Below are 17760 nucleotides of genomic sequence, written 5' to 3'. Positions count from 1 at the left end.
CACCTACACAGGGACTGGGCCGCCAGGGCAAAAGCAAGATTCCGGTCAACTGCTGCATAAGGCGTCAATATACGGTGAAGCCCTCTGCCCTTCATGTCCGCGCGCAGCGTCCGTCTGCCTTTCCCGGAGTTTTCGCATGTCTCGTCGTCTGTTCCATGTGTTGTTGGGATCGTGTTGTCAAGAATGTTGCTCCGGCCAGTTGCGCATGGCCGTCCCTAGGTAGCGACTAAATTTTCCATCTGAAGCGGGCGCAAAATGTGACTGGTGTCGACCCTACAACGTGAACTCTAACAATGCATTTAGCAACACCACACCCGTCCCGAACCGCACCAGCAAAGCTTTGCTCATTTCCATAAAGTTCAAGCCTATCAGGCCTATCAGCCATGGCTACGGCTGCGGTGCTCAGTCTCTTGGACGAGCAAACCAGGAAAACAGCGTTTGAAGGCAGTCTGGCCAAATTAAAAGCCGCGCCCGGTGTCGACATCAATGCACTCGATATCTGCGTGCGACTGCTGCCCTCCGAAAGCGCTGATCAAGAAGGGGGCGACACTTCGCAGCATGGAGAACTATGGGATACCGTCTTAGACTGTCTAGTCGACGAACAGGCATCCCAGAATCTATACGAGATTGCTGAGATATGCCATAGCCACGGATCATTTGCCGCTTCGCTCCTCAGCTCCAAGCTCAACCACAGACTTTCTACTCTGGTTGAAGATCTCTCATCTAGCGAACCGCATCCGGATAGTCTCCATTGTGCGAAGGCTTACCTTGAATTTCTCAAGTGCTCCTTCTGGATACCAGCCGCGTATGCACACATGGTCGACCCTTGGACTCTCCCTCTTCTTTCAAATTTCATCGGCATCGACAGGCTCGATGACACAGCGCATGATACGTTATCCGCTTTCTTTTCGCTGCTAAAGAGCAAGAAGGATGACTCGCTCGCCCATCTCGACGACATTGTGGATCAGTCAATATGGGACCGACTTAACGCTCTCGACATGGCATGTTTCGCCGCTCGCTCTAGCAAGATCTATCGGACTTGGTTCCAATGGATCTCCCTTGCCGTTTCTGGTGGCATCAAGTTGGACTGCGTAAGCGACGAGGAGTACTGGAGAAAGCTTAGATTGGGTCTTGTAAAGGGACATGCTGACCAGCGCAAGTACTGTCTTGGAATCATTCGACAATCTTTCCTCGCTACATCTAGTCCCATCGATACACCAACGATGCGATACGATGCTAGCAAAGAAGACCGTGAGCAGTACGATCTGTACTCGACACTGTTTGAGACGATCGTGCTACATCGGTATTCTGGACAAGTCGAGGATTGCTTGAAATCCATGACAAACCTTCTTGGATCTTCTTCGGCAACAGGTGTTTCCAGGGTCACTCCTGCAATGGCAACAACGCTGCTCACTGCAGCTTTGAATCCACTGATTCAAGAGAGCGTCAGAAAGATGATTGGTGGTTGGTACATGGATTTTGTCATCAAGGTAAGTAACATTTCTCATCTTCTCGGTGGTTGATACCACTCGGCAAAGCTGTGTCGGCTGTACAACAACATATCGACTATGCACGGAGTACAGTCAAAATAAGGTGTCCCTGCTGTTGTACAGTTTGATTCGTGCTGATCTTCGCTCCACAGCGCCGTGGTGACTTGAACGGTCATATCAACTTTCTATTCGATGGATTTCTGCCTTGGGCAATGGATGGGGGCCTCTTCACGTCAACGCTTACTACCACACGATCATCGACAGAGTGCGCTCACGGAGAGAGGCTCGCCGCTGTCATTTCCCACTTCGTATCCGACACAGAAGATAGCCCATCCTTCGTCCCTTCAGTCAACTACAACGTTACCGAGGCTGGCATCGACAACCGTAATGGTCGGGCAATTGTCCTCGGCGTTGTTCGCTATATCTTCAATGCTGGTGGTAAGATGTTCCAACCGGCAATATTGTACTTGCTACATGGTCTCATTGAAGGCCTAAAGGTGAGGTGCGAACGAAGGACTTCACACTACAAGCTGGAAATCTCAGAGATCACAGAGATATTAAATCTGTCGCGACTGCCTGGCATGCCTGAGGTAGCAAGTGACTTGCACAGTATCCACTGCCGAAAGCTCTGCCTCCTTCTTGACCCTGATCTAGATTCGACGGATATACCCACCAATGAAAGTTTACGCGCCAAGTGCCAGAAGCTAGAAAACCCAGTAGATCAGTCTACATTACCAGCATCTATCACCGAAAATAATGGCGGTATACCCACTTTTGAGTCTTTCTTGAGCGATCTCCACGACTCGAAACATAGCTGCATACAAGGTCCAGCCTTTGCACCAGCTTGCAAGGCCATGATTGAGCTGCTTGACCGGACGGACGTAACCAACGTCGACCCTAACGATCTACATACTATATTAGCAGCACTTTGGGAAGAGGCGGAAATCCGCGACTTCATCCGACCATTCGCTGTACATCTACCACCGTTGCTATTTCACCCGACATGTATCAATGTTTGTGCCAGGAATAGTCAAGAAGACGGCGGCTTGGAGTCAGACCTCACTTCACTCCTCTCTAAAGCCATGCTGCGTCTCACGAAGCTTTCCAAGGGAAGGTCATACGTTCTAGCAGTGCTGGCTCAAACACTGCGCAAAGCTGCGTTCACAAATCCGTCCATCATATCCATACTTCCCTTTGAAGACTACATTCTTGACTTTGTCAACGACCCGGCATCGATCAGACCGGAGTTTTTGTTCGAAGTGGCCGCTGCCGACAAACTTCAACGATACTTACCGCATCGAACGTATGCCTCGTATTATGGTATGCGAGAATGGCACGCATACGCGGCTGTTATAGACCTTCTGCGAAGTTTCCCAAAAGAGCAAACAAGTACTGCCCGAAGGATATTCGATCAGCTACTACAGCCTTGGAAGGATCAGAAACCACCAGTCGCTGTCAAGAGCCCATGGAAGAGGACATTCCAGCTACAGTCGATGCTGTTGATGAGCCACTACTGTGTGATGGAATCCGACGTAGACGCTTATCTCGACGGTTTTACACACGCCTTGACGCTAGAATCATGGCCAAGGTACCGCTACCTGCTCGAATGGACCATCGCACGCATCTACCGTCAATTCCCAGGCAAGTCTCTTCGAATTGTCAAAGAGCTTGGAGACCTGGAAGAGTACAGCCCTATTCATATCGCCAGTCTAATCAAACTGGGTCTCCTCGTTGCTCCATACGAGTCACAGGACTTTGCTGTTAAGCTCATTACTGAACTGAATGCGTACTCCGCTAGCCCCAAGGTCCAGATTCGTCACGAAGCGAATTTTGCTTTCCCCTTGGTTTTCGAATTAGCCATCACCAAGGGCTGGAAAGACGTTGTCGAGAATACTGCATTCGCGGGGATGAATGCTTTCATCCGGCGACTGGACAAGTTTAATGCTTCTCCATGGACAATAAGAACACTGAAGGTCGACATTGAACAAGACTTTACCCTTGCAGGTATCTTCCAGGGACGGTACTTGTCGATCGAGACACCGGAACCGGAGGTCGTCACGCGCGAAGACTTCGAGGTGCTTGAGCATGAGCATCAGTCAAGCCATGCGAACCGACCTTCGGTACACATACAACTCGGACAACAGACCAGAACTAGCTTCGATATCGTCGCACCACCAGCAGTAACCCTGGCTGCCTCCGAACCTGAACCAAGCGGCCAAATAACCCTCCAAACCAAAGCTGGTATCGATCTCGACAACCTCCACCCACCTAGCGGGCCACCTGCCGCCCAAAACCAACGTCCTGCATCTGTCATGCTCATAGCGTCCTTGATAGACAATCCTACCAATCTTGGTGGTCTGTCCCGTATCTCAGAGTCGTTTGGCCTCGAGAGTCTCTACATTGACGACCTCAAGAAAGTCGCGCACAAGGACTTCAAAGCTACTAGTGTGCGCTCGGAGAAGCATTTGTCTATCAAGGAGTTGAAAGAGGTTGGGGTACCGGCGTTCCTGCTAGATGCAAAGAGTAAGGGGTATGAGGTTGTTGGTATTGAACAGACGGATCGAAGTGGGATATTGGGGACTGAGGGTGGTGAAAGTCATGTGGTGAGTGACCATGAAGGGAATATGGAGTACATCAAGAGGGAGATCAGGAGTCAGGATATTGGTACGCTGCCGAAGAAGTGTTGTCTAGTGCTCGGCAGTGAGAAGGAAGGGATCTCGGCGGAAGTGCTTGCTGTTATTGATCGTAATGTCGAGATCAAGACTGTGGGAGTTACTAGGAGTTTGAGTAAGTGGGCATGTTTCGGAAGCCTTTGGCCTACCTCTGGACTACGTGCTAATATATCCAACAGATGTTCAAACTGCAGGTGGTATCGCACTGTACGAGTGGTGGAGAGAATGGGGCGGCAAGGCTTGACTTGCGAGTTAACATCGCGTCCACCACACACCTCTGGCTCATAGCTTCAACAGCGCAAATCCAAGCTACTCAAGAACCTCCATCTCAAGACATCACTGACTAATTTGGTGAATACCGCAGCTTACACCGGAAGTATGAATATGTACGATTCCAAAAGCTATGTACAATGGTAAGAATATTTGGAGAGAAAGTCATCGCCCCCGCCTGTGTCTTCAAGAGCTCAGCAGGCTCATTGAAACGCAGGGCCGAGCGTTAGATAACAATGCACAGCCTGCGACGCGTTCCTTACTTAATAAGCAACGGGCCAACCGTTGTCGTAGCGGAGAAGGTTAATTCCCAGCTGTGCCTGGCCATCAGACTGCCTATAGTAGTGGTAGACAAGCACATCGGCATCGTTGTCCTTGAAGACAGTGTTGTGACCGGGTCCACGAATAGTGCCATGAGATGCCAAGACCACAGTACCGCCACCCGACATCATGTTGACGCCGTTGCGGTCAACGTACGGGCCCTGAACGTTAGTCGATCGGCCGACCCTGATGTTGTAGGTACTAGCAGCAGCCTGGCAGCACCTATCGAACGAGACCCAAAGATAGTAGTAGTTGCCGTTCCTCACAATGACGGGTGCCTCAATGGCACCGCCGCTTCCGCGGCTAGCAATATCAACCATGCTGGTGCCTGAGCGCATGCCGGTGCTCGGGTTGATGGAAATCAACTTGAGCCCGTTTCCAAAGGAACCAAAAGACAACCACCACTTTCCGGAAGCGTCGACAATCAAGTTGGGGTCGATGGCGTTGTAGGCGCTGTTCGCATTCGTTTCAATGACGACACCGAGGTTCGTCCATGAGCCTGCTGCGCCCGTGGTGCTGGTAGCCAGGAAGATTGCGGATTTGCGCGAGCCAAACGTCGAGGCAGAGTAGTATAAGTAGTACTTGCCGTTGTGGTACGAGAGGTCTGGGGCCCAGAGATTCTCGTTGGTGGCGCCTGTGTATGGTTGCGTCCATGGGGCGTTGGCATTGGTAAAGGCGAGACCGGCGTCGCGCCAGACGGTGCGGTCGGAAGACGTCTTGAGGGCGATGCCGGGTGCTGTATAGGCCATGAGATATTGGCCGTTCGGCGTCTTGACTACCGTTGGGTCGTGGGCAAAAGTGCTGCCTGAGACCGCACCCGGGCCGGGATAGGTCTGTCCATTGACGCTCGGAGTTATGGATAAGATGGCTAACGCGCCTCCAAGGAGGTATTTCAACGAAGAAAGCATGTCGAATAAAGAGTGGAATCGAACTGAATCTGCTGTGCGCACCGAACAGTGCAGCCCACGCTTCCTTTATGAGGAATTTACATTGCCATGTACACACATCCGGGACTTGCGGAGGAATTAACTTTCCTCCGGTTTAAGGTTAGATTACCTTACCAGAGCACTGCTTGGCTATGTCCTCCGCATCTCGTGTTCACGTCAGACTTGACCTAACCTGTCAGTACCGCCGGCTGCTATGAAACATATGGATAGACATGGTGTTCTCGGGTCGTGCGGAGAACATGACTACCGTATGTGCCAGCGAAATGGCTAGCGACACTATGTCGAGCGCCTTCCGTGTTTAATCTGGTCGAAACAAGCTACCGCACTTCTACCCCAGAAGAGCTAACAAAAGGAAGTACCAAGTAAGCTTGTAATGAGGCGAGTCTGTAAAGCGTTCGAGTGCCAATACCTCTAGTGTTGCTAAATAAGAGCCGGATTACGCCAAGTCGGCATTGGCGGTAGAAGAGGTCAGCTGTGATTCGACACAACATGCATCGGAAAATATTTCCCCCACCAGTCGTGCACAACATCCGCTTTATTTCCACACTGTTTCAAGCACATGAGCTCCAAGAGTATACTCAAAAGTAGCACTGAGGTGGCACAAGGTAATCTCGCTCGGCTATCTCGGTGGCGAGATGTCGCGAAGTAGATACCGACAACTTCTCACTAATTAGCTCATCATCTTTGCTTTGTACTTTCTCGTTTGCTGCACCAACAGCGTACTCACCAGTTTACTCAAAAACCTTCTTCCAGACCCACAAACTCCGGCTATTGGTGTAACTCTTCAAGCCTTCCATTCCCCACTCCATCCCAACACCACTTTCCTTCCACCCGCCAAACGGTACTCTGGCATCAACATCGAAATGCGAATTCACCCAGACACTCCCTGCTTCTAATCTCCTTGCCATCCTCTCTGCGCCCACAAGGTCTTTACTCCAGACTGATGCTCCCAGTCCCGTTTTCAGCGCATTCGCCCGGTCGATAACGTCATCTTCATCGCTCCATTTGAGTAAAGGGACGATAGGGCCAAAAGGCTCTTCTTGGACGATACGAGAGTCTTCAGGTGGGTTGTCGATGATGGCGGGGGTGATAAAGTAGCCGTTGGAGGACGAGGTCACAGTGCCTGCTAGGGCGGTAGTCCACTGCTGCGTTGTGACTTGGTCGTACATGTTCTTGACTTTGTGGAACCTGAACAGGGTAAATCCTGTGTAGCGGCAGTTGATTGAGCAAGGGAAGATGGTACTTACTGCATCTTGTTCTGTATAGGTCCCACGACAACGCCATCTTCCGTGCCAGCGCCGGTCTTGATGTTGTTCTTCGTAAACTCAACCATCTTGTCACGGAAAGAATCGTATATCTTCTCGTGAATGTAGATGCGCTTTGTCAACATGCAGATCTGGCCTGAGTTGAGGAAGCTCAGCGTTGCAATCTTCGGAAGGCATTTATCAATGTCGACATCTTCACACACAATCGCCGCATCATTGCCACCTAGCTCCAAGACATACCGCTTCAGCGTCTTCGCACACGATGCTGCAACTAGTTTCCCTGTTGCTATTGATCCTGTGAAAGCGATCTTGTTGATACCAGGGTGTTCAGTTATCCACGGACCTAGTCGGTAGTCGCCACTGAGTACCTGCACAACTCCTGGTGGGAAGACTTCCATCGCCAGCTCGCCGAGCTTGAGATCGCAATATGGTGTGTATGGCGATGGCTTCATGATGAAGGTATTTCCTGTAATCAGCGCCGGACCTAGTTTGCCCAGCCCCAGCAGAATCGGCCAGTTCCAAGGCACGATACCTGCGCATACACCGATTGGCGGATGGGTTGAGTAGATAATCTTCTCGTCATCTTCTTGCAGAATCTCGTCCTTGATCTCCATGGTGGCGAAGGCACGTAGCCATGTCAATGTCATGTCCATCTCGCTTTTTGATAGCGAAAGTGGCTTGCCTTGCTCCTTGGTAAGGAGTTGTTCCAAATCATTGCGGTGGCTCTCTATAGTGTCCGCGTATTTGAGGAGCAAGCTTGCTCGCTCGGAGAAGGGCGTTGAGCTCCATGACTTGAATGCTTTGCGCGCTGCGGTAACAGCGGTATCGAGATCTTCTTCCCTGGCTACTGGCACTTCGTAAAGTGGCTGGCTGGTGGCTGGGTTGATGGAATGTCGCGTTTCAGGAGTTGGGACGAGCTGATTATTGATGATATTGCCTGGGTAGATCTCTGTATCGAATTTGGACGCCATCATCGATTATCGCAGCATAGATTGATTGACAGACAGCTGGAGCGTATTGCAATGGCATGATATGGCTCCCACTAAATACTGAGAGCTGTGTTGGAAGTGGGGGCTGACATCGTACAGACGCGGGGTACGCTGGGCGACAGGATCTGGAATCGACGTCCGCACATGCTCGGAGATCAACCCAATTATAGGATATGCGTGTTGCTGATGAAATTGGTTTGGTGTTGATATCCATCGTGGCTCGGACGGAACGATGATGCAGGGGGTCAACATGTGCACGGGTCTAGACGCGGGGACGCCTCCACGCGTCGCCAACCACGCTTCAACCCTCCTGAACTCCAATCTCATCCACTTCCATCGCCAGCGCCACCCCGCGGCATCACTCATGCCTTCACAAGGGAACATGCATGGGGGTCCTGAGCTGAGCTTCACCGCTGTGAAGATCTTGAACAGCCCAGGCGTCGGCTGAGGCATGCTTTCCCCGCCAAGCATCGTGAAACGGCTATCAAACTCATGCTCTCCCGCACGACTTGACATTACCCCTACTTTGTTCCAAGATCGCCCAGATGAGCCCAGCTGTCACTCGTTCTCTTGTACCTACAAGTTTCAATTAAGCTCTACGTTCCCCCGCTTAAGCCTCCTCTCACCATACATTGAAGCTCGCACAAGCATTCAACCGCTGCAAGGTCGAACGCCAAGATGTATCTGTCACGGTTGCTGAAACTGGGCTCTCCGTATTACCCGTCCAGAACGATAGAGATATAATGGCGATATAATCCACAGTAGGTCGTCAATGAATGGAACCTGACTATCTACTCAAAATGCCTTTCATGCACTCCAAGGGTGCGACAACACTCGGCCACACTTTCAGGTGAGTACCCCTTTCACTTTCAGATTCGCCAAGCTGAACCGCTAACCAGAGGCAGAAATTTTGATCAGACAATAATTACCGTAAAAGTTGGTGGAAAGGACTACCCCGAGTCGTTCAGCTGCCATCGCGAACTACTGCGACGATGCTCGCCATACTTCAACACGTGCTTAGAGGAGAAGAGCGATTCACCGTATGAGAAATCGGGTACCACTCTTGAACTCGACGACACCAGCCCTGACGTGTTCGATGCCTTTATGCTATGGCTATATACCGGCTTCATACCACACCATTTAATCGAAGGTGGTAAAGAAGTGCACCCGCCAACCCATGCCGTCAACGTGAACGGGGGCGACAGCGCGAGCACTACTGAACAAAACGAGAGCGACGATGTGGACACTGCCTCGTGGGGTATCGCCCTAGAGACCGACGATGCAGCGTCAGACACCTCACCCGCCAACGCCGAACCCGCAGCGAGCCCTGCACCTAGTGCGGAGAAAGTGCCTGGTGATGCTGAACCTGAAAAGGTTACCGTAGTACCACCTCCACGAAACCCTGCCGAGAAGCCGGAGATACCAAAAGAGACACTATGCCCATGCTGCTCAAGACCATACAAGTGGAGGGGGTTGGAAGGTTTCCTAGAGCGCCGATTCATATCGCTCTACGTCTTTGCACATCGCTATGCCATCCCGAAGTTACGCCGCGCAGTACTGCTAGCATGGCAAACGAACGACGAGATCCTACAAGTAATGCCCGATCACAGCAACGTCATCGCCGCCTACGAGAGCCTACCACCAGACGCAGCGCTCTGCCGATACTTCCTCGATATGTACTCCGTGTACTGGAACCCCGACCGCGATGACGAGCGCACGATAGCCCTGCGGAGTCAGCTTCCGCAAGCTTTCTTGTTCGAGTTGGTAACAATGTTAGCGAGGGGCGAGCGACCAAAGATGGAGAAGGAGTGGTGCGAGTTCCACGAGCACGAAAGCGAGGAGGAGAAGAAGGCTTGCTTGGACGATCTGGCTAAGGATCCGGTTGCAAGCAAAGCGCTTAGGCGGATCAAGGATAGTAAGGGCTGGAAAGGCTTGGTACTCAAGAAGGGAAAGAGATGATGATACGACGATCCATCTTCGCATGTCTTTTTTGGTCCGGTATGGCGTCTTGGAGTTCGATAACACCAGCTATCCTGGTTATGCAATCTAGCAACACATTTACTATTTCGAGCTCTTCGCATTCGCGCACATTCGAATAATCTGTCTGGTTCGATCATGCTTTGTTCCCAAGCTACTAACTTTCGTGTTTCCCCAGCTTCATCAGCAAGCTGAAGAATGCGGGGAAGCAACACGAGGTCTCATGACTAAGTAAATCATCATCACGAGATTGTTAACTCGACAAGTCTTGCTAAATTTACTTCTCGGTGGTTTTTCACCAGTTGGCTTCTAGTGGCATCGTAGGGTCTGGCAAATCGAAGTGTGCTCACCACCTCATTCACGACTGTCTGGCAGTACGAGATCAAGAGGTCTTGTAGAATCACTATAGTTCAGCTTGACGTTTGGCCATCGTACTGGCCGACAAATCAGGAGGAGCAGGCTCTTGAACTCTGTATGTATGCTGTATATAGATTCTTGGTATCGATGCAGCCGCATAAGCGGAGCATGATGCTGAAGTCGAAGCCGCGCAGCTGAGATGGCAAACTTGAAGTATAAAGAAGAAGTCTTCATGTGTTCACTGTCGCCTATCCGCATCATTATCTACAGTGTAATAGCAACTGCATCTATACTTCTTCCCAAAGCTCAACCTATCATCATGAAGGTCTTCACTATCACAGCAATTTCCTCTCTTCTCACCCTTACCGCTGCCTTGTCTCCGCCATACGAACCCATTTGTGAGACATGCGTCTATACACCCAATGAAAACAAGTGCGACATCACTACGTCCTGCACGTATGTTTGGGGCCACGACAACCCACATACACCTGGCCCATACTACTGCGCTTGCCGCCACGGTTATCGTACGTCTCGCTCTATCCAGCGAAACCTTCAGTTATTCTCTATTTGCTATCGGCATGTAACGCTGACACATCCGGATAGGTGCGACTGGGTATGAGGCCAACAACATGGAGGTGCAATGGCGTCTGCCATGGTATGGCACGCCGAGCGGCGATCCGAGCCAGGAAGGGAGGGTATTCGTGAAGCCGGGGGTTGAATGTAATACGCTCTGTGATGATTGGTATCTCGGCAAGGACGGGTGCAAGGCTGTGCAGGAGAAGAAGTGGTGTATGTAGGTGAGACTGTCGGTAGTCTTGAAGTAGACCCTGGGTATAAGTGGGACGCATTTGGAGCTACCTTCCGGGGGTACGTGCCGTTGGTCAAGGAACGATCCAATAGCTTCAGGGAATCACTCAATGCACGCTGCATTACTGACAATTCGATATCGATGAATAGTGTATCGTCTTCTATTACTGTACTCCGTTCATTTCTAGGTCTAGGTATTCGGGTGGGTAATCATTTGACTCGTGCTAATCGATACTTCTTTAGCTCCTTGTCCCATCTTATCAACTCGTTCTTGCCAACGATCACAATCGCTGCCGGTTTATGTACGAGTCTCACGCGTTTGAAGCAAGTCATATCATATCCATCCAGACTTTTCCCGCTGGCCAACCAAATCTTTTGTTGCTGAGTTATGAGTTGTCTAGGACTGCTGATATCTTGAGCTTCCTGAATCCTCCGGAACGATATCCCACAAATCGGACAGCGTCTATCCGCTCCAAAACATTGTTCTGAAGGAGCAGAGCATGCGGGACATGTATCTCCATAGCTCCAGTCGTCAAAAATGAAACTCATCTCAACTCGCTGACCAGGTAGGAAAGCATGTTGCCATGGACGCGACAACTCAATTTCTCTTCCTGTGTCCCCGGCTTGCAACCCATAACTTCGCTGCTTCATTGTACTATGCCCTGGAATGTTCTGGAACCGCGTCTCGAGTACGGAGTGGAATGCATCCCAGGAAGTAATAAATTGTAGATGTACAGGAGTAATGCGACCGATGGGATCTTCCAAGATCATAGGTTCTTCGATGAGTCCTCGGTCCAAGTGACTAGGAAGAGCATTTTGTATCTGAATGACCGCACGGTACGTCGCAAAGTTGACCATCATCGCACTTCGCATCAATCCTATGAGTTCACAACCAAGGTTCCGAAGCCACCCAAGCTTGATCGCTTCCGATAGATTTTCAAGAATGGAGTTTCCAGCTTCGATATTGCGATTAGCGTTCTCGAGTCCGTCTTTGATGGCGCTAAGGGATGCGTCATGCGAAAGAGTAGCATTGTCGCTCCTGCGCATCACATCGTCCAGGTCGTGTTTCATCTCTTTTCGGTTTACCTGGAGTAGTGTGCTGTAAGATATCAACATTGGATCTACCCACCATGACTCTGCCACTCACGTATTAGCCGTCACCATAAGCATTTGAAGGCTCGATGTAGTCCCTGCTAGCTCTGCTCGAAAACGCTCGAGTGCTTCCTTCTCCCCAATTCTCCAACGAATCGCATGCCCTATCTCCTTGAGCGCATTCGGATTCTGGCCGTAGTCGAAAGTACTCTGATATTTTCGAATGCGCTGCAAAAAGGTCGTGACCTGGTCGTGGCACCTAGCAACGGCTCGCTTGGCTGTCCCACATAGGCCTCGTAACTCTGGCGTAGCGCCGTCTGCATGCTCTCTAGTGAGCAGTTCGATTTCAAGCAGAGTGCGGTCAAGGAGCCAAAGTTCATGTATGGCAGCCTGGTACTCAGCCTTGGAGCCACGAGCCTCGTCGAGCGTTGCTACTAGATCTTTCACGAGTAAAACGACCGAAATGATGTCGCCTACAGCACCGAAAGTGACTGGCATACTGAAATCAGACAGAATGAAGATCTACAGATGTGAGAATGTCGGAAAGGAAAAGCTCTGTTTTACCCTGCTGAGAAGTACATTGGCAGTGATGCAGGTGCGACGAGGCTGAGCCGCTAAGCCTCCATGATGTCCAATGAGTAACGGGTAACACAAGACGCCACTCCAAGGATACAATTGCCAACTCATGCATTCTCTATCTGACAAAAAAACATCTGCAGCCACTAAGCCTCCGAAGGTGCGGGGTACTCAATCTTACTCTCCGGTTTTCTTTCCTCAGTGCGCACCTTGAAGCGATCGGTCTTCTCGTCCGCCCAGTGTGGACGCTGGTCGAATCCGAACTGTAGAATCTCCGGGCGTTGATAATGGCCCGCTGCATCAATCCATACCTTTACAGACCCCATGTGTGAGAAGTCAATCTCGCCCTGTACCAACTTCTCCTCTCCACCGGTGTGCGGACCAGCGATAAACGAGCAGAACGGATGGATGACTGAAGACCAACCGCCACCAAGCTTGACGAGATCCTGCTTTCCAAGATTAGTCTCCATCCAGTCGAGGCACTGTTGGTCGACATAGTCAGAAACTGCGATAACAAAGACTTGGGCAGTTAAAGCATGTGTCTTCATCAGCGCTTCGATTTGCGCATTGGCGACATCCTCGAAACCGGCCATCGCTGACAAGGCTGGCCAAGCTCCAGCATGGATGTGTTGGTTCTGGGTGATGAGTGCCTGGCGTGCGCCGTTCATAGTATGCTCCCAGCAGGCCAGACCTCCAAGGTTGTAGCCCAAGGAAAGTGGCCAGTTGCGCAGTGTGCTTCCGTTGCCCTGAGCCCACACCATGCGCTCGACGAAAGTTGGCTGGAGCTTCCGATGAACGCCGAGGATAGTGCCGTCGCTATCGATGATGACCTGCGAGTTGAATAGTGTATGACCGTTTGCGATACGCTCCGAGATTCCGAGATTGATCGCTACACCGGTACGGCGACACGCATCTTGAATGGCGCTGACGTCTTCCCCATTTGGCTCCACAACTACGCTCTCCTCAGCGTACTTGGCCAAAGCAGTAACCTGCTTGAGGGGTGGGTAGCACTCAGTCCACCACTGTGGTAACGATTAGGATCACTTTTAACCTTGACGTTGAGAGCGGGGACACGTACGGGGTAGCCGGGGATGAAGGTTTCAGGAAACACCAGGAGCTTGATGTCGTCTTTCGCCGCTTGCTCGATGAGCCGAACAGTCTTCTTGATAGTGCCCGCCTTGTCCATAAAAACAGGTGCAGCGTGAGCCGCAGCCACCTTGAACTTGGTTTCTTTAGGCGCCATGTTGTTGGAATCTGATGTCGAAGATGGCAATTGGTTGAGTCAAGACAAGCAAGGTGTAGAGAACGTGGAGAGGAGAGCTGGTGTGGCCCAGATTTCACGGGTTATGGTGCCCACTAAGACGATCTACTACCGGAAAAGGTTGCGGCACGTCGTTATCTCCCGCGTAGCTAAAAAGGCCCGAGTGGCTTTGGTAGGCCCGATCCGGGGTTTCCTCATCCTTTCCGCACTCCCATACGAGGGACCCCACACTGTCATTACTTGTGATAGGACGATATGCAGCAAGTACCTGGCCCGTCACACCACACGTCCCTTCGGAGCGTTTTGACCCTGAATATATGTAGTTAATGCAAACGGCGTCTCCGCCTAAGCTAGCTACAGATTTTTGCGAGGACTCTTTTTCTTTGGCTGCACAACACTCACGTCCCACAGGAAACTATACCGATTGGCCTCTCAATCGTACCGACTTCGGGAAATATCCGCTGCCAAGTGCTTTCTGTGACTCGGTGCCCTACCCTGCTCGATATCGTGCTGCACTGATGCGTTCGGTGTATTGAGTATGTGGTTCGATAATCAGTGTTGAAGGCTCGAAGCCCGTTGCACAGTTTTGACGTTTGTCACTTCGTCCTGTTCTACCCCAACGCAACCAGCCTGTAAACATGGCATTTGACTACTTTGCTAACCCGCCGCCTGGTATTGACTTGTCGGAGTCACGCACTACTTCCAACAATGCTATCGGCATTGTGCTTTTTGTTCTTTCGTTCGTTTTCGTCGCGTTGCGTCTCCTCACTCGCCTGCGTCTTAAACGTGAGGTACTGGGACTGGACGACTATCTAATGTTTCTTGGGTTGGCTTTGAATGCTGGCAACTTGGCTTGCTGCATCGCAGGTAGGGTACTTGATCATGAAAATTTGCGACATCTGCTGACATCAAGATCAGGGGGCTTCTTCGGTCTCGGAAAGCACATATGGTCTTTGGGGCCGTATGAAATGCGACAAATCACAATAGTGCGTTGTTACTTCCCGTAGCACGACAGTATATCAGTGCTGACAGCGGCTAGATCACTTTCGCGTATGTGTACATCTACACATGGAGTTTGTGTGTTATCAAATTCTCAATTCTGGCTTTATATCGTCGAATTTTTGGGATGACATGGCTTGGCTGGTTTTGCGTCGTTCTCACTGCCGGTTATCTAATCACTAACCACGTCGTCTTACCACTGTATACACGACCACTACACTACTACTGGAATCAGTGGTATGGTGGTGAAGGCGTGGTACTGGTGAACGAGGCAAAGGTGGGCTCTCCTCAAACCAAAATCGCCGTTCGCAACTGACGAGACTCCAGTTCTATCTTGGTATCGGTATTATCAATCTTTTCGGCGATATATGTATCCTCACGATACCTGTACAAAGCGTGCTCAAGCTGAACATGGGACGATCGCAAAAGGTCGCAGTGATCCTCACGTTTTTACTCGGCAGTTTGTAAGTCCTGGACCATAGCAAGCTTATGCAATGAACAATCACTGACTTATCCAGTGTCTGTTTTGCGTCTCTATACCGCATCATCACTATTGTCCACCTCGTTAATACAACAGACATTAGCTGGGCGAAGAGTGACGTGTTCATCTGGTCTTCCGTAGAACCCTCGGTCGGCATCATCTCCGGTTGCCTGCCCACCCTTCGTCCGCTGCTTCTGCAAGTCACGGATGTGCTCTCTAGGAGCCTGCCATCCACGCTCAAAGGTTCGCACCACATGGAATCTCCTGCGCACTCGCTAGATCCACTCGAAACGATTTCCAAAAAGCGCACGCGGAAGATAAAGGTCAACGATACGTTGGAGGGCACCACAGTCACTCAAACGGAGATTCGAACCGACAGAAAGTCATGGATGAGATCGAATAAAGATCATGAGCCATGGGGTAGATCTCGGTTAGATGAAGATGAGATAGGTCTAACAACAACCCATGTGCATGGAGAATGTCCTAATGCAGGACGCAAGGCATCGAGCGAAGTCCGGATAAGCGAGTCGCCTCCAAATGATAGAAGAGAAAGAGGGATCACTCTGACGAGAGAGTTTGAATGGGATGAAAGAAAACAGAGTCCTGTTCCCCGCAAATAGACAAGCCTTCTCGTACTGAGCGGGAAAAGCACCCTATGATCATCTCCATACCTAGCATCCAAACTAAAAGTTCTGCCAACTACCGATCCCACTTTCATGGATACGAAGACTAACAAATTACATCCACGAAAGCATTCTGTGTTGTGTTATACACTTTTTGGAGGCTTTGACAGTTTTGAAACTTTTGCGGGTTGGCATGTGACACATTGCAGCCTCGGAAGAGCCGCAGACGACTCCAATGGATGGAGCTGCGCGCTTTCGCGCAACCTGCATCAAGTCTCGCGCGTGGTAGGTAAATTCATAACTAGCTGGTTTTGGATGCGCGCATCATATTTAACATGGTTGACAGTCCATAGGATGCGATGAAGTGGACAATAACATCGACAGGAGGGAGACGCAATGGGCCCACCAAGAACAGCAAAAAAAAAAAGTGTTTCATAGACTAGGCTATAAGAATGCTTTCCCCACGTGTTGTCTGATCAATGCTTCGTGTTTTAAGGGACTACTAGCGCTCACATAAGCACCAGGCCCACTCCCGTAGAGTAGCGCCGGCTAGGTCCCGAGGTCGTATCACTTGCAGCCAGACTGTTCAGCATACCCCGGTTTCCGGTTCCCAAGACCTTGATATACCGATTATCGTAGCGAAAGCTGTCAGTCTTACTCTAAGCCCTAGTGATCAGAGATTACGTAGTCACAGGAGAATCTGACCTGATAGTCATGTCGAAGTTGATCTACAATCTCGGTTCTGGGACACACATATATATACAGCATCAGAGGAGCCTCCTTTGCTCTCACGAATCTGCAACAACCTTTAGTCGGACGGTTCAACCACCCAAGACCGAGCTTTACTACAAGCTTTCGTTATGCAACTCTCAATATTTCTCTCTACTATATTTATAGGACTCACAATTGCAACGCCTAGCGGCACAATCGAGGAAGGACCAAATAAGGTCCTACGAGATTTTCCATCACGCGAGACTGAAGCAAACTGCATTGTAAATGGAGAATGTCGAAAGCTTACTTGTATCGCGCCATCAGACTTTGAATCTTGTAGCCCTTGCGGTGGGCTGGTAAGTTCCTCTGGTTTGAATATTCTCCCGATTAGTGCTGACGATCCGATTTCAATAGCCGCCTTGTTAGGATGCTGTCATGACTTGCGATGGGCAGTAAGGAAGTACATGATGATACATGCAAGAGGAGGAACTTCACCGAAAGATTTGTCGCGTTTGTCATATATTATGTGTTCCGGCGTGCGGATTGGATATGATAGTTTCATATTTCGCCGAATAGAGAGCCTGAATGGAGACTCATACACTCTTGGTTGGTTAATCCAACATGATTGTAGTATGGATAACTACAAGGAACAGTGCAGCTTCGATGTAACTGATCGATGGATAGACAGACACTTGCAAGAAGATTCAGAGCGTGATTACAAATGCCCGTGTACCCTTTTATGCCTGTGAAAGTGTGGCTGCACAGTCGCAGAAGACGTAGCCTCGTTCGACGCTGAAGTGACACTCACACTGACCGAGATATGCCCAGATGATGAACTGCCAGGAGTCGTAGTCTCATCGAGCATGTTGGCCACCATTCCCATCGCATTCGCAGAAGGCACCATCGTGGCGCCCCACGGTGC

General features: G+C 50.5%; 6 protein-coding genes across 6 annotated transcripts; 3 read left to right on the top strand and 3 right to left on the bottom strand.

Annotated features, from left to right (window-relative positions):
* Nucleotides 1-383: 383 nt before the first annotated feature.
* On the top strand, nucleotides 384-4406 carry J4E82_011160 (uncharacterized protein; the record flags this gene model as incomplete). The annotated part of the gene is made up of 3 exons (XM_051737369.1): nucleotides 384-1490; nucleotides 1643-4277; nucleotides 4342-4406. 3 exons carry the CDS (start codon nucleotides 384-386, stop codon nucleotides 4404-4406), a joined length of 3807 nt encoding a protein of 1268 aa, XP_051582872.1.
* Nucleotides 4407-4695: 289 nt separating this feature from the next.
* Nucleotides 4696-5661, bottom strand: J4E82_011159 (uncharacterized protein; the record flags this gene model as incomplete). Its single annotated transcript, XM_051737368.1, has 1 exon — nucleotides 4696-5661. The coding sequence occupies one exon, from the start codon at nucleotides 5659-5661 to the stop codon at nucleotides 4696-4698; it is 966 nt and encodes a 321-aa protein (XP_051582871.1).
* Nucleotides 5662-6431: 770 nt separating this feature from the next.
* Nucleotides 6432-7936, bottom strand: J4E82_011158 (uncharacterized protein; the record flags this gene model as incomplete). Its single annotated transcript, XM_051737367.1, has 2 exons — nucleotides 6432-6888; nucleotides 6948-7936. The coding sequence occupies 2 exons, from the start codon at nucleotides 7934-7936 to the stop codon at nucleotides 6432-6434; spliced, it is 1446 nt and encodes a 481-aa protein (XP_051582870.1).
* Nucleotides 7937-8754: 818 nt separating this feature from the next.
* Nucleotides 8755-9913, top strand: J4E82_011157 (uncharacterized protein; the record flags this gene model as incomplete). Its single annotated transcript, XM_051737366.1, has 2 exons — nucleotides 8755-8804; nucleotides 8854-9913. The coding sequence occupies 2 exons, from the start codon at nucleotides 8755-8757 to the stop codon at nucleotides 9911-9913; spliced, it is 1110 nt and encodes a 369-aa protein (XP_051582869.1).
* A 2996-nt stretch (nucleotides 9914-12909) lies between these two features.
* On the bottom strand, nucleotides 12910-14006 carry J4E82_011156 (uncharacterized protein; the record flags this gene model as incomplete). Its single annotated transcript, XM_051737365.1, has 2 exons — nucleotides 12910-13785; nucleotides 13842-14006. 2 exons carry the CDS (start codon nucleotides 14004-14006, stop codon nucleotides 12910-12912), a joined length of 1041 nt encoding a protein of 346 aa, XP_051582868.1.
* A 656-nt stretch (nucleotides 14007-14662) lies between these two features.
* On the top strand, nucleotides 14663-16124 carry J4E82_011155 (uncharacterized protein; the record flags this gene model as incomplete). The annotated part of the gene is made up of 5 exons (XM_051737364.1): nucleotides 14663-14891; nucleotides 14943-15010; nucleotides 15064-15300; nucleotides 15351-15487; nucleotides 15542-16124. 5 exons carry the CDS (start codon nucleotides 14663-14665, stop codon nucleotides 16122-16124), a joined length of 1254 nt encoding a protein of 417 aa, XP_051582867.1.
* Between the last annotated feature and the right edge of the window lie 1636 nt (nucleotides 16125-17760).

Source organism: Alternaria postmessia (assembly GCF_024291825.1).
Source record: "Alternaria postmessia strain BMP 2775 chromosome Unknown scaffold_170, whole genome shotgun sequence".
Lineage (NCBI taxonomy): Eukaryota > Fungi > Ascomycota > Dothideomycetes > Pleosporales > Pleosporaceae > Alternaria > Alternaria postmessia.
Note: the sequence above shows the minus strand (reverse complement) of the source record. Positions and strands in the feature narration are given on the sequence as shown.